We start from the raw sequence: 16,485 nt of genomic DNA, 5'->3' as shown, positions 1-16,485 counted from the left end.
TATATCTGACTCCAGCTATGATGTGATAGTATTAACTGAAACCTGGCTCAACGATCAAATATTCTCATCCCAGTTATTTGGCAGCACGTACTCTGTGTATAGGAATGATCGTAACATCTTGAATAGTCGCAAATCTCGTGGCGGTGGTGTCCTAATTGCTGTTTCTACGGCCATAAATAGCTGCATCGATCCATCTCCCGTTGCATCCAGTCTTTAGCAGCTTTGGGTTAGGCTTAAACTTGCTGATACCGCAGTTAGCATTGGAGTTATCTACTTACCGCCCGACCGTAAGACAGATGTGAATAGCATAAATCACCATATTGAGTCAATCGGAGCTGTACATAATAATCTTGGACCCAACGACCATGTACTCCTGCTAGGCGATTACAATCAATCCGGTTTGGTATGGACTCGTGCTGATGATGAAGTTCCGATGGTAAATGTGTGTCAGTCAGAAATTTCTGGCGCAAGTGCTGCATTGCTGAATGGCTTTAGCTTGCACGGCTTGAGGCAGATAAACTTCATTGGCAACAGGAACAACCGTTTACTCGACCTTGCGTTAGTGAATGATGTTACGCTGGATGCTTGTTCTATTCGCGAAGCACCTGAGCCTCTTTCTGTTATTGATGCAGATCACCCTGTCTTGGAAGTTGAAATATCGCTATTGAAACCTGATCTCACTGTTGTTGCTGACGAACCAGCTCTTAATTTCCATAAAGCGAACTACAACGGACTAATGCAAGCACTTTATCAAATGGATTGGTCGTTTTTGGAGTCTCTCGAAATTGATGATGCTGTGTGTCGCTTCACCAACGTTATGCTCAACATGCTAGCTGAGTTTGTTCCACCGCGTGGTCCTACTCCTAAGCCTCCATGGGGTAATGCTCGCCTTCGTCATTTGAAGCGTTTACGTTCGAAGTCACTTCAGAAATACTGTAGATCACGTTGTCCGTTCAGTAAACTGCAGTTTAATTGTGCAAGCAATAATTACCGGATATACAATCGTGTCCTATACAAGCGGTATACACTACGAATGCAAGATAATCTGCGACTAAATCCCAAGCAATTCTGGCGTTTTGTTAACACGAAGCGGAAAGAAGGCGGATTACCAGTAGAGATGTTCCTGGAAAATCTTACCGGCAGTACCGGAGGAGAAAAGTACAACCTTTTTGCAGCCCACTTTGAGAGTGCATTTAACATTTCTCGTGCATCTACGACTCAGATCGAACTGGCAGTTCGGGATACCCCAAGCAATGTGCTTTCGTTAGAATGTTTCCAAATTACACCTCAGCAAGTCAGTTCTGCCATCGAAAAGCTAAAATCATCTTCCTCAACAAGTCCTGATGGTATTCCGCCGTGCATTCTGAAGAAGTGTCGTAATGCCTTGATTCAACCGCTTACAGTCATCTTTAACAACTCGCTTAGGCAATGCAAATTTCCGACGGAATGGAAGTATTCTGAAATGTTTCCAGTTTACAAAAAGAAAAACAAACGAGATGTTGCGAACTATCGAGGTATAACTTCTCTGTGTGCTTGCTCAAAAATTTTTGAAATCATCATTAACAACGCACTGTTTGCATCCTGCAAAGCATACATTTCTCAAGATCAACATGGTTTCTACCCTAAGCGATCAACTTGTACGAACCTTTCTCAGTTCACTTCATTCTGCCTGCGAAGCATGGATGCAGGAATGCAAGTTGACACAGTGTATACAGACTTCAAATCCGCCTTCGACCGAGTTGATCATAGGATATTGCTTGCGCGGCTCAGAAAACTTGGAATCTGTCCAGAACTGATCGATTGGTTTGAGTCGTACCTAGAGAATCGTCAACTCGTAGTGAAAATAGGACCCGATAAGTCTAGAGTTTTCACGAATACGTCCGGTGTGCCACAAGGAAGTAATCTCGGCCCGCTACTATTCACGATATACATCAACGATCTATCCATTGCGCTTCCTCCAGGTTGTCGCCTTTTTTATGCTGACGATGTTAAGTTGTACATGGTTATAAAAAGTATTCTGGATTGCATGACTCTTCAACGTCTGATTGACCTCCTCGTCGAATGGTGCTCCAAAAATTTGTTGACTCTGAGTTTTCAAAAGTGCTGTGTTATGTCATTTCATCGCAAGCTGCATCCAATTACTTACGACTATACCATCGCCAATCAAGTCCTCACACGAGTTTCACAAGTCCGTGATCTCGGTGTTACACTAGACACAGCACTCACGTTTCACGGTCACCATGATGACATTATCCGCAGAGCTAATCGGCAATTAGGGTTTATTTTCAAGATTGCAAGCGAATTCCGTGATCCCTTTTGCCTTCGTTCGCTTTACTGTGCATTAGTACGATCAATACTTGAGTCAAATGTAGTAGTATGGTGCCCATTTCAAACCACCTGGATCGCAAGAATTGAGGCTGTTCAGAAGAAATTCGTCAGATACGCTCTGCGTGGACTGCCATGGCGCGACCCGCTCAACTTACCACGATACGAGGATCGCTGTAACCTTTTGGGAATGCATACCCTGAGCCATAGAAGAAAAACTGCGCAAGCTGTGTTTGTCGCCAAGATTTTGCAAGGAGAGACCGAGTCCTCAGCCATACTGTCTCAACTGAACATCTATGCTCCAGAACGCACCCTCCGACAACGCGAATTCCTACGGATGGATCACAGGAATACCGAGTACGGATTGCACGATCCCTTACGATTCATGTCGAAAAGTTTCAATGATGTCTACGACTTTTTCGATTTTAATACCTCTGCCACAACCTTCAAGCAAAGATTGCTGAGCAACCGTTCTCTGCCATGACATGGATGAAATGGAACTAAGTGGAAACAGAGCGGGTGAGTATCGCTCCATAAACTTTGTTGCTTGAGTAGTTTGCTATCCGTTTTTTTTTATTTCCGGTTTTCAACCAACTTCACGACGAGATTCATTGGATACGGATTGATGGACAACTTCACTGTTCAAGACCTGCAGTAATATGGCTTTTATTTATATTTTATGTATCTGTACTGTTGTAATTATGTTAGCCGTGCATCGAATGTTTTTCAAATAATTGTAATGTTGTTGAAAAGACATGGAGTTTTTACGCCTTTTTGAAGGAGCCCAATTGAATGTTTTTGGCTCGTTCAAGGAGGCTTTTCTCCATCACACTTCATTAAGACAAGATGTCAGATGAAGCAAATAAATAAATGAAATGAAATAAATAAATGAAATCAGGTAATCGAAAAGGCCGTGATTTGATGCACCGAATGCATGAGTTTGGTTCAATTTTACATTTTACCACTTACGGTGGGACATCTGGAACCAGGACAGTACCAATTGACCCAAATATGGCATGAAACTAGTTTCCTCTAACTGTTTACCCGTTTTCCTAGAAAGCCCCGAAATGATGTGTCACATGCATGGGTTTGGATCATTTTTACATTTTACCAATTCCAGCAGCACACCCGGAACCGGTTCTGGAACACTACCGGTAGTATTTAATGTGATCTGAGACTATTTTCTTGCTGATCGTTCTTCAGGTTATCGAGAAAGCCGCGATTTGATGTGTCGCGTGCATAGGTTTGCTCCACTTTAATATTTGGCCACTTCCGGCGGGACACCCGGAACCGATTCTGGAATACTACCGGTTCAGATATGGTCTGAGACTATTTTCCTGCATACCGTTAATCAGGTTATCGAAAAAACCGCTATTTGATGTGTCGCATGCATGGATTTGGTTCACTTTTTTATTTGGCCACTTCCGGCGGGACACCCGGAACCGGTTCTGGAATACTACCGGTTCAGATATGGTCTGAGACTATTTTCCTGCATACCGTTAATAAGGTTATCGAAAAAACCGCTATTTGATGTGTCGCATGCATGGATTTGGTTCACTTTTTTATTTGGCCACTTCCGGCGGGGCACCCGGAACCGGTTCTGGAACACTACCGGTTCAGATATGTTCTGAGAGTATTTTCCTGCATACCGTTCATCAGATTATGGAAAATGCCGCGGTTTTATGTGTCGCATGCATAGGGTTGTTGCATTTTCATATCTGGCCCCTTCCTGGGGTACCGGTCCGGAACACCTAAATGGCCATAACTCCGGAACGGCTGGAGCGATCCGAACCATTTTCAATAGGAAACAATGGGACTAGATTCCGCGTCGAATGAACCGTCGGTCATTAAAATCGGTTGAGGTTTACTGCCAAAAAGTGATGTGAGTTTTTTGTACACACACATACACACATGCACATATACACACACACACACATACATACACACAGACATCACCTCAATTCGTCGAGCTGAGTTGATTGGTATATGTGCCTCGACCCTCCGGGCCTTCTATCAAAAAGTCATTTTTGGAGTGAACATATAGCCTTTCCAGTACACTTAGTGTACGAGAAAGGCAAAAAACCTAAAATTTGTTCGCGTGCAACTATTTAGCACAATTTTTGTCAGATTTATTCGCTCTTATCGACTTACGCGCACTAGTAAAAGCACTAATCTCGCAATATCATCCGCAGAGAATGTGTTTCGCATTACACAATTCTGGTTCACCACCCTTTTCACCAATCCGAGCACATTTAGATGATTCTCATTCGCAAATACTAAATCTAACCTTAACCACTCCTTATTGCGTAGAAACGGCTATCTCAGTCTTAATTTACGACGATTTATTTTCTTTTATTTTATTCTCGTCGTAAATTAAGACTGAGATAGCCGTTTCTACGCAATAAGATCCAGTTCTAGTCGAAAAATCCCAAATCAATATATCTTAACCACTCCTTCTTTGCACTCTGATCAGTAAGCTTTCTTTAAGTTGGGCGCTAATTGTTATAAAACAATCTAGATTATGGGTGACGCGGCCTGACGGGCCTTATCACCAGGGGTTCCCCAGGCTTCTGGTCTCAGCCGCGGAAGTCTTATGGGGCGGGTAACAACCACCTCTTTTCCCAGGGCCGGCTCTTCGCTATAATACTGATCAGGGAACAAAGAAACACCGCAATTCACTTTTCACAAGTTTATTGATACCTTATCTGTGTGGCGTGTATGGTGTTAAGTGTGTATGCTGGCCAGCGTTGACGGGATCTCGGTATACTGCGGGCTGGTGGGCTTCTTCGCGTGGGTGGATGGTAACGCGGGAACTCGGGCACAAGATGGCTGCCGGGTGGCGTGCCTATTTCTTCCACCGGCTGATGAACTGCTATCTCAATGGCCTTTGGGTTCCACGCTGTTTTTTTCTCAGATTGGAAGTAATGGGTCCTATTCGAGACACGAGGGAGGTAGATCTTAGGGTTGGAGCACACTATCAGGGTAACTGCACTTCATACCTGACTCAAACTTCTTTGAAACACAATTTTCCACAATTTGTTTGAATGACTACGAAGCTACCGCTTCTCGGAACTCAGCAACCGAAATTGTAGGTTCTGATACAATCACTTTAGTTTCTTGGACACGATGTGATCACTCTGGACGTCAGATCAGAAAAGAAAGATCAACTTCGAAAGACCTTGCTCCAAACCCACTTAGAACTTTCCAATATCCTCATTCTCTTCCTGAAGCTCCCACTTGTCCGTCCCTTATATCTACATCCTTTCCATCTTTCCAATGCCCACCTTACCATTCTGTCATTCCGAAATTTACCATTTCATATATGTCATAGGTGTCATGTGTAAATATGTGAAGTAAGTTTACAAAATATTTCCCTAGTTCAATTTGGCGGTTGTTTTACTGGGAGTGGCTTACCTATAAACTTAATTCTATGTCAAACTGCTAACTGTTATACGTACCCTATTAGGTAGCTATTCATGATGAACTCTAGTATGGCTATATCTCTCCTCTCATATTTAATTTACTCGCTTGCTCTGGATTGGGTTATAGGGTAAACGTACCAGAATGGTAACAGGTTCTGGAGCTGTATACCGTTACCTATGGTACCGCATCGGCGCCATTCCTGGCCACTAGGTGCTTGATGCAACTCGTGGAAGAAGACGGAGGCGCCTTTCCGATCGCCTCCCGTATCGTGAAAGAAGAAACATAATCGATGATGTACTCTCCGGCGCGGATTCGGTGGACGACGCCATCGATGCCCAACGGCAGCTTAATGAACTCCTCAACCGAGGAGGGTTCCCGATCCACAAGTGGTGCTCAAATTCCCAAGAATTTCTCGAGCACATTCCGGAAGAAGACCGAGAAAAGAAGCTCCCAATGGAAGAACGAGGAGTAAACGAGGCCATCAAGATGCTAGGTCTGATGTGGGACCCGAGCGCTGACACACTGTTCATCGCCAACCATCCGAAGCCAACAACCGCAGCTGACCAGCAACAAGTCACGAAACGAGTGATGAACTCGGAGATCGCCAAATTCTTCGATCCACTCGGCTTAGTGTCACCGGTCATCGTATTGGCGAAGCTCCTAGCCCAGCGATTGTGGAAACTCAAGACTGGCTGGGACGACCTAGTCGACGAAGCAACCACACAAGAGTGGCAAGAACTTCAAACATCCTTATCGCATTTGCACAGCATAGGTATCCCAAGGCGCGTAACCTTCGACGAAGTAGTTGCGTACGAATTACACGGGTTTTCAGACGCCTCCACCGTGGCGTATGGAGCCTGCATCTATTTGCGAAGTCTATTCTCCAATGGATCAGCGAAGCTGCGAATCCTCACCAGCAAATCTAAACTGGCCCCTCTACATGACCTGTTCATCCCGCGGAAGGAGTTGTGCGCCGCTCTCCTGCTCACCTGATTGGCGCGAAAGGTGGTACCAGCCCTGGACATGTCGTTCCGTGAAATCGTGCTGTGGTGCGACAGTACCATTGTTCTGGCCTGGATCCAAAAGTCGCTCAACCAGTTGAAGTTATTTGTACGAAACCGAATCGCTGTGATCCAAGAACACACTGGAGACTACCGATGGGAGTATGTCCATTCCAAACAGAACCCAGCCGATATCGTTTCTCAAGGCCAACTGCCTGAGGCGCAACACCCTTTGGTGGAACACACTGGAGACTACCGATGGGAGTATGTCCATTCCAAACAGAACCCAGCCGATATCGTTTCTCAAGGCCAACTGCCTGAGGAGCAACACCCTTTGGTGGAACGGCCCAGAACATCTTCACCAAGCAGAGTACGAGGTGGTATCGCCAGAACCTGTTCCCGAAGATGAACTACTTGAGCTCAAGGGAGTAACCGCAACTACGGCTGTAAGTATCGACGCGTTCCAGTTCTTCTCTCGATTTAGTTGCTTCAGGACGATTCAGCGTATCATGGGGTATGTACTCCAGTTCGTTGGAAACTGCCGCAAACCTCCAACCCAGCGTGTGACGAGCCTGCATCTGACCGTCGGCGAGCTGCGTCGTTCAACTGAAGTCGTCATTCACGTGATCCAATTCGTTCATTTGGCGGACGAAATCCAACGAGTCTTTGACAACGAATCTTGCAAAAAACTCGCAAACCTTCGTCCAGTCTACGTCGATGGTCTGCTCCGTGTGGGTGGTCATCTAAATCGCTCACTGTTACCGTTCGAAAGCCGCCATCCCATCATTCTACCGGACAAGGACCCGGTGGTACGACTACTTGTTCGATAGATGCATGTCGAACTACTCCACGTCGGGAAGACCGGCCTGATGAACGCCATACGGCAACGCTACTGGCTTCTCAACGCACGTTCCACCATCCGACTAGTCACTCGTAAGTGCGTGAGATGCTTTCGGGTCAGCCCGACTAATACCAGCCAGCTAATGGGAAACCTCCCAACCGCAAGAATTGTGCCATCTCCACCGTCTGCCGTTACCGGAGAAGATTACGCCAGCCCGTTTCTCATCAGACAAGGGTACGCCGTCCGGCGTTGATCAAGGCTTACGTGTCCGTCTACGTGTGCATGACAACCAAGGCCGTGCACCTAGAGGCAGTGTCCGACCTAAGTACCGCCGCCTTCTTGGCGTCCCTAAAGCGTTTTCTCGGCCGACAGGGAATGGTTCAGCAGCTCCACTCGGATAACGCCACCAATTTCCGAAGGGCGCTCCACGAGCTGAACGAGCTGTTCCACCAATTTCATGATCAGCAATCTGTGAAGACTATCGAGGATTAATGCCGCTCCCGCAAGATAGAGTGGCACTTTATTCCGCCGGATGCACCGGAGTTCAGCGTACTCTGGGAGGCCGCAGTTAAATCCGCCAAAACCCACCTGAAGCGCATAGTTGGCACCGTGAAGTTAACATTCGAAGAGCTGACTACCGTCCTAGTCGAGATCGAGGCGATGCTTAATTCTAGACCACAGTTCACCATCTCCAACGATACTGCGGACCCACTGGTGATCACGCCGGCCCACTACCTCATCGGTCGTCCGCTCACGGCCATGGCCGAACCTTCCCTCGAGAACGTCAAGGCAACCCGATTGACTCGATGGCAGCACCACCAGCTCATGCGCGAGCACTTCTAGCGTTCATGGAGCCGGGAATATTTGAACACACTGCAGCCGAGAAAGATAAACCTTCGAGAAATGCCTAACATTCGAAATGAAATGGTCGTCCTACTCCAAGACCGAAATCAACCTCCACTCAACTGGAAGATGGGTCGCGTTACAGCGATCTACTCTGGCGACGATGGTCTAGTCAGAGCTGTCGACGTTTATACCGGAGGAGCCACCTATCGTCGTGCTATCAATAAGACCTCGGTGCTGCCCATCGAGGACATTACGATCTCCTCTGACTTAGCGAACCATAATAAGTCTTGAGTAATCTCAATGGGGGGAGGGGTGTATGTTCCGTCTACCGTCGGAAGTTGAACCACCACCACCAAGCAATCAGTCTCACCAACATTTAAAACCCACCACCAGTCATCGGCTGCCACATTTTGCGCGCGCTCGGCCAGAGTCGACTTCGAACCCGAAATCGAGCCAGCGCACCAGCGACAGCGATGTTGCACTGTTACCACCAATGAACCTCATGCCACCGCGACAGCGGCGGCGACATCAGTCTCAACCGAAGCGTCGATCCAACCGCGCACACCCGATCGCAGCAGTAGCAGCAGAAGTGCAATTACAGAGAAAATTTCAAATAGAGAAGAAAGAAGAAGGTCTAATAAATGTATAGTTATTAAGTCCGTGTCTAGCTCTATTTTATACCCAGAAGAATTGGCCCTGCCAAGTTATCCCCGTGAAGTTTTTTTCCCTGTTGGTCCTTGCCAAGCGAAAAGTGTTTCCGCCATTTTTTCGATCTCAGATTCTCAAAAGTGTTGGCCCTTGCCAATCCTAGTTCCTTTCACGAGTGTTAACCCCAAAACCGAGTGATACAGTCCGCTGTAGTTCGACCCACCCTGCTGGGCTCGATCACTATGCTTTATGATAAGATTGAGAAAGCTGCATAAACACGACAAAAAATCCAGGAAGACCGTCCCTTAAACTCGCCTATATCTTGAATTTCATCAGTCTGACGCAAAACCTGCATTCAGAAGATCAAAAGGTAATATATTCAGCTTTTAATTTATGAAAAAAGTTTTTAAATTGATTGAACAAAAATCAAATATTTGAATTTTAGTAAATTTCTGCGTCGGTGCTATTTTTCTCTTACACGAACGTCTATGCCTCGAAAAAAGTTGGAACGCTAATTTCAAACTTCTATACCTCGGCCGTTACAAGTCCGATTTCAAAAATTTTTTAGCAATGATTTTTTTAGGATCTCTAGATGAGTATACATGTTTTGAAAATTTTCTCTGATCAAAATTCTAATTTCTAGTACTAAAAAACCCGGAGCAAGTCGTTATAAATTTCGTAAGATTTTCATGTTCACGCAGAACTTTAAATTTATCGCGATGACCACATGTTTTTTTTATGGTGAATAGCCCACACTAGTGTAATAAAGCTATCATCAGTGTGATTTAAGTGATTATTTATCACTCAAAGCACTGCAATATATTCACAAAACTATAATACATACAGAGAAAACCATATTTTCTTCTGTAACTTTAAATCTGTCGCGATGAACAATGTATTGTTTTATTTTAAAATGTGCGCATATACTTAAGGAAGAAATTCTCAGAACATTGTTGATATTTTTCTTTTCAAAAAACTACAAAAAAATAAAAAAAAACTACGAATTTTTCAGGAAAAATATACAACTTTAAACTAATCTCGAATTCCCATACATTTTCTGATTATAAAATATTTGCATATTTATCCAGAACAAGTTTGCAGAAAATAATTGATATGAATCTGGCCAAAGAACTACAAAAAATTCAGAAAACTACGAATTTTACAGGAAAAATATACAATTTTGTTATAATTTCAAAATTGTCTCGAATTCCCATACATTTCAATATTTTAAAATATTTGCGAATTTATTCAAAACAAGTTTGCAAAATATCATTCATATAAATCTGGCACAAAAACTACAAAAAATCAGAAAACTACGAATTTTTCAGGAAAAAATATACAATTTTGATTTAATTTGGAATTATTCTCGAATTCCCATACATTTCAATATATTAAAATATTTGCTAATTTATTCAAAACAAGTTTGCAAAATATTATTCATTTAAATCTGGCAAAAAAACTACAAAACATTCAGAAAACTACGAATTTTTCAGGAAAAAATATACAATTTTCCGAATTCCCATACACTTTATGCTTTTAAAATATTTACGTATTTATCCAGAACAAGTTTGCAGAACATACTTGATATAAATCTGGCTAAAGAATTACAAAAAAAAAAACAGAAAACTACGAATTTTTCAGGAACAATCTTCAATTTTGTTGTAACATCTTATTGATCTCAAACTCTTAGAAATTTTATGATTTTAAAGTATTGTGACGTCATATCGGACAGTCCGCACCTACCATATGAACACCCTGCACCACTGACGTCTCCATAAACAATAGATATAATTTATTGCACCTAGTAATCAACTAGTGGTGGAGTAATATCATTGCATTTGGTGTACGGTCGAGTATTTACCAAATATTTTCTATTCTACAATTTATTATTCTAAGCTCAAGGATACATGCACATGCAATTTGCCTCTACTAGGAGGAGAAACCATCGGGGAGATTGGCAGTAGATGATATAAGGAGGCACTAAACGTAAGAGTATTGTTATCATCCAAATCGCATAATACTAATTATAATTTCATTAAAGGAAGTTTTAACCAACCAAAAACTCCTGTGGTGGTTTAACGTTTCGGAAATCCCCTCCAGTTGGCGCGGCCAACATATTAAAATTTCGTTTACCCCGGAACGATGTCGGATCCAGGTATGGATGCTGCGAAGAAGACCAAAAGTAAGCAGCAAAAGTCTCCTCCTAGTATAAGGTCAGTTAATAAAGAACCCCCCAAAGACCCGTCTAAACAGACCCAGAACAAAGCCTCAAAAAGCGACATCGTCGCCAGTTCGACCTCTAAACCTCTAAACCCCCCTAAATCAAACCCTCAAGCCACCATTTCGGCTGAAAAGAGTTGTGCGTTATGCGAAAACCCGGTCAATGAGCGTATGGTGCAATGCAATACATGTGACGTGTGGCACCATTTCTCGTGCGTGGGTGTTTCCGAGGATATCAAGGGCTACAATTGGACCTGTTTGAAATGCGATACCGCGAAGGCAGCCAAAGGTGCGATTCCACGGAAGATGATGACGCGAGCTGCAGCTGCAAAAGGTGCAAAGAAGGCGAATCGGACCAAGGGGCAGTTAGATGGAGTGAACGAGCAGACGAAAGAGGCCGATGAGCTAGCCGGTGTAGTCGGAGGGTCAGCTCCTAGCCTGAAAGCGAGCCGGGCCGGTTCCGTAGTTTCAGCAGCATCACGAAAGTCGGCAAAAGCTCGTTTGGACGTGGAACTGCAGCAGATCAAAGCTGAGGAGGAGTTGATGCGAGAAGAAATGCAACGCAAGCGAGAATTGGCGAAGAAGAAGTTTGAAGTTCTGAAGGAGATGGCTGACTTGGAAGGTAGTGTCGGATCTGTCGTCGATCAGCCGAATGCGGTCAATAAGGTGGAACACTGGCTGAAGCATCATAACGAACTCCGTGAAAAGGACAAGCAGTCGTTGCACAAGGTGGATGATTGCGAAGACGATGTGGAAGCAGAATCTTCAACCGAACATTCAACGTCTGATAGCGGATCGGACAGCGAGGAAGAAGTGTCGTCTGACGAAGAGGTTGAACATGAAGCCAGTGAAAAGGAAGTGCAATGCGGCGGAGAGTCTGAACGGCGAAAACATCATCGTCCGAAGAAGACCGTGCGCCGGAAAACCCTGGAGGGTAAAAGCAACAAACGATCCGAAACAGGGCGGCCACAATCGTTGCGGAGTGATAGAAGACTGTCCAGGGATGAGTTAGCAGCCCGTCAAGTCGTTCCACGCGAGCTGCCGAAATTTAGTGGAAATCCGGAAGAATGGCCAATGTTCTTGTCCACTTACGAGCATACTACGGCCATGTGTGGATACACAGAAGCGGAAAACATGATTCGTCTGAGGAATTGTTTGAAGGGAGACGCGTTCAATGCTGTACGAAGTTTCTTGATGCGGCCTGAAACTGTGGAAAGGGCTGTAAGTGCGTTAAAGTTGCGGTTCGGTAGACCAGAGACAATCATCGAGTTTTTGAAGGAGAAAATCATGGCGATGCCGATCATCCGACCGGACGCGATGGACAAGCTGGTCGACTTTGCATTGGAGGTGCAAAACCTTTGCGCCACAATCGAAACTTGCGGAGAGAAGCAGTACATGTGTGATACAACTCTGCTGAAGGAGTTCGAGAAGAAGTTGCCGCCGCAAATCAGACTAGATTGGGCGCGATACAAAAGGCAGTTGCGCAAAGTGAAGCTTTCGAAGTTTAGCCGGTGGATATACAACCTAGCAGAGGACGTGAACGTGGTTTTCGAGCCGCAGTACCGTGGAAGCAAGACGCAGGAGTTCAGAGCAGTTCGTAAGGAGAAATACGTTAACACTCACGCAGAAGTTCCAGTCAAGGAAAGAAGTCAGCCAGCTCGGACAACGCAGCAGTCAGCAATCGTAGGAAGCGGAGATAACAAACCCTGTCCGGCCTGCAAAGGCGATTGCAAATGCCTGGCGAAATGCAAGAGGTTCCTGGAGTTGTCTTTTGAGTCGAAATGGGCGACCGTTCGTGGTTTCAATTTCTGCCGCAAGTGTCTTCGGCAGCACAAAGGTGGTTGTAATTCTGGAGAATGTGGGAAGAACGGTTGCACCTTCAAGCATCACGTATTGCTTCACAAGGATTTCGCTGCACCCGCTACAACGAGCAAAGACACGTCCAACGTAGGCGGATCTCCAAAGCAGAATGAAGAACGCAATGTCAACACGCATCGATCGGATACGGGTCCAGGTTCGTTTCGCTATTTGCCGGTGACTCTGTTTGGCGACGGAGTACAAGTCAGCTGTCACGCTTTCTTAGACGACGGATCGGAGTTAACTCTCATCGATCAGCAGCTTGCGGAGGACCTGAAGCTCTTTGGAACGGTTCTTCCCCTCTGTCTGAAATGGACGGGAGGAACGCATCGCTACGAGTCCGACTCTCAGAGCATCGACGTTGAAATTAGCGGAAAGGATGGAAGGCGAACGCTGCTTCAGGGTGTAAGAACGGTAGAGGAGCTACAATTACCCTTCCAGTCCCTGGACATGGGCCTACTAGCGGAGAAACATGGATATCTACGTGGTTTACCTGTGGACTCGTACTGTAACATCCGTCCACGGATATTGATTGGGCTGAAACATGCAAACCTCATGCTGGTGCGGAAGAGTCGTTTGCCCTCACGACACATGGGCGAGCCAATCGCTGTCAAAACCAATTTGGGATGGACTGTATATGGAGGTTGGACATCTCAGAACTCTTCGAGTACGGCCAGTCATACGTACCACATCTGCTCGTGCAACGAACAAAGCCTGACGCATCTAAATCAAATGGTCAAAAATTACATTTCCATCGACAGTTTAGCAGTACAGCCAAAAACCTTTGGAAGGCTTTCCAAAGAAGATGAACGCGCTATGGCTCTTTTGGAATCCCGCACACACTTCAACGGAGAACGCTACGAAACGGGCTTGTTGTGGCGCTCTGATAAAATTCGACTTCCGGACAACAAGGTAGTTGCAATCCGTCGTTGACGGTGCTTGGAGAAGCGCATGGAGAAGGACACGAAGTTGGCGAGCATCCTGCACGAAAAGATTGCGGAGTACCGATCGAAAAACTACATTCGCAAGCTTACATCGGAGGAGCTGTCAACCAAGCATGAGCGGGAATGGTATTTGCCCATATTTCCGGTTTACAACCCGAACAAGCCAGGAAAGGTCCGGATTGTATGGGACGCCGCTGCCCAAGCATTCGGCATTTCTTTGAATTCAGCGCTTCTTACCGGTCCAGATCAGTTGGCGTCACTTGTGGGCATCATGTACCAGTTCCGTGAACATCGAATAGGCGTATGTGCCGACATCCGCGAGATGTTCCACCAGGTAGGAATCGTTCCTGAAGACCAGCATTGCCAACGTTTCCTGTGGCGTGACCGCGACAAACAAGGTGAACCGGACACGTACGTCATGCAGGTAATGGCTTTCGGCGCGACCTGTTCTCCTGCCGCAGCTCAATTTGTGAAAAACAGAAACGCCGAAAGGTTTGAAGAAGAACATCCAGCAGCGGTGATGATCATCAAAAAACGGCATTACGTGGATGACATGGTGTTTAGCGTTGAAACAGAGTCGGAAGCAGTCACGCTCGCTGAGTCTGTGCGTTTTATCCACATGCAAGGCGGATTTGGAATCCGCAATTGGATTTCCAACTCTCCGTTAGTTCTTTCTTCAATGAATGGAGGCGAGTCGTCAGAAAAGGACTTGAACATATCAGCCGAGTTGTCGAGTCAGAAAATCCTCGGTATGTGGTGGGATACGAAGGACGATGTGTTCAAATACAAAATCTGCTGGACGAGATTTGATACGGCGCTGCTTGATGGAAGTCGTTGCCCTACTAAACGGGAGATTCTTCGAACGCTGATGACCATTTACGACCCTCTAGGTCTCATCGACCACTTCCTGGTCCTTCTGAAGATATTGCTTCAGGAGGTGTGGCGTGCTAATGTAGATTGGGACTAGAGGTTCCAACCCGGGATATCCCGGGACAAAAAATCCCGGGATCTTGAAAAATTCGGGATTTCCCGAATCCCGGGATAACATTTTTCACCGTCCCGAAAATCCCGGGATTCCCGGGACGCACATTTCTTACACATATTTTTCGCTTTGATTTGAATTTGGAGAATCTCTGAAACGTCTTCGAAGAGTCGTGATTTTTTTTTCAAAAATCGCCTTCAACGAAAAATCACGAAAATGTTACATAAACCATTTCAACTGTGTGTGGACATCAAAACTCGTTGAAACTCGACTGAAACAATGCTGGAGCCACTTCATTTACGGTTTTGATAGCATCAAAGAGAAATTTTACGAAATAGGCCTTTGTAGACTTATGTTGGACATGGACAATCATCAGGAAGCTCTTCAGCCAATCAGACTCGCTTCGGAAGCATTGGGAAGACGAGATGCTATATTATTGTCTACGGAAGGCAGCTTGAGTTTCTTGTATTCGAAGCTTACAAAAAGTAACTCCAATGTTGGAATTTCCGACCTCTTCCATGCAATTATGAATAGAATCAACAATCGACACCAAAAGGAAATAATAACAGCGCTAAAGTTCCTTCAAGGTCTTCCGTCGTCAACGCAAGTGCCAGCAGAACTGGAAAGTTCATCGAAAACGCAAATGATTAAGTTCATCAAGAAACTGGGAGTTCGATTGTTGCGAGACTGCCAAAGACAGACCGATAATGATGCTGCCGAGTTGAATGCTGGATTGTCTTGTATGCATAACACCATCGAGCATGCGCGAACAACTGGAATCGGCTATAAAGTAATATGGCAACCCGTCTTAGACTGATTCGGAAATGATTAAATTTTCGAAAGTAATTGCGAAAGAGTTGTCACTTTTTGAGTTACATGGTAAGTTTACCCCGAATCTTAAAATCGAACTCCGGATATATCCGTTCTAAAAAGCGACCCTCACTGTTCGATGAAATCATCAAAAACATTTGCTTCTTGAATTCGTATTTTCAGAGAACGAATTCAAATTGATAAGACCAGTTACTTGATGTGAACCATTTATTTATTTGATATGATGAATCTATATATATAAAAATGAGTTTGAAGTTCCTTTGAGGCAACAAAACTCAAGAACGGATGAACCGATCAGCATGACTCTCGCACGGTTCGGTTCGTATTCGTGGTGGTTGTGTTTATATGTACAAACAGTTACAAATATCAACTAGAAAAGTAACAAAATTGATAAAGAACTGATTTTCCATGAGCTGGGAAGGAAATCAACCCGACCGAAATGAAATCGATCTAGAGTGCGGTGCTACTTTGAGCTCAACAGTTGTCAAACCAGCACAACCGGGCAAGACAAAGTTTGCCGGGACAGCTAATATAACATATTTCTGATCTCAAAAATGTGTTTTAAGC

At 44.9% G+C, this 16,485-nt stretch overlaps 2 protein-coding genes across 3 annotated transcripts in view; one reads left to right on the top strand and one right to left on the bottom strand.

Moving 5' to 3' along the window:
- LOC109401442 (glutamate [NMDA] receptor subunit 1) overlaps nucleotides 1-16,485 on the bottom strand; it is a 416,903-nt gene that overhangs the window by 190,916 nt on the left and 209,502 nt on the right. The window lies entirely within an intron of this gene.
- LOC134292177 (uncharacterized) lies at nucleotides 10,898-14,106 on the top strand. The gene has a single exon (XM_062861067.1). It carries the CDS (start codon nucleotides 11,227-11,229, stop codon nucleotides 14,092-14,094), a length of 2,868 nt encoding a protein of 955 aa, XP_062717051.1. The 5' UTR covers nucleotides 10,898-11,226; the 3' UTR covers nucleotides 14,095-14,106.

Source organism: Aedes albopictus, chromosome 3 (assembly GCF_035046485.1).
Source record: "Aedes albopictus strain Foshan chromosome 3, AalbF5, whole genome shotgun sequence".
Classification (NCBI taxonomy): Eukaryota; Metazoa; Arthropoda; class Insecta; order Diptera; family Culicidae; genus Aedes; species Aedes albopictus.
Note: the sequence above shows the minus strand (reverse complement) of the source record. Positions and strands in the feature narration are given on the sequence as shown.

What these genes read in the sequence shown, in the direction of transcription:
- LOC134292177 (XM_062861067.1), top strand. Translation starts at nt 11,227, where the DNA reads ATGTCGGATCCAGGTATGGATGCTGCGAAGAAGACCAAAAGTAAGCAG.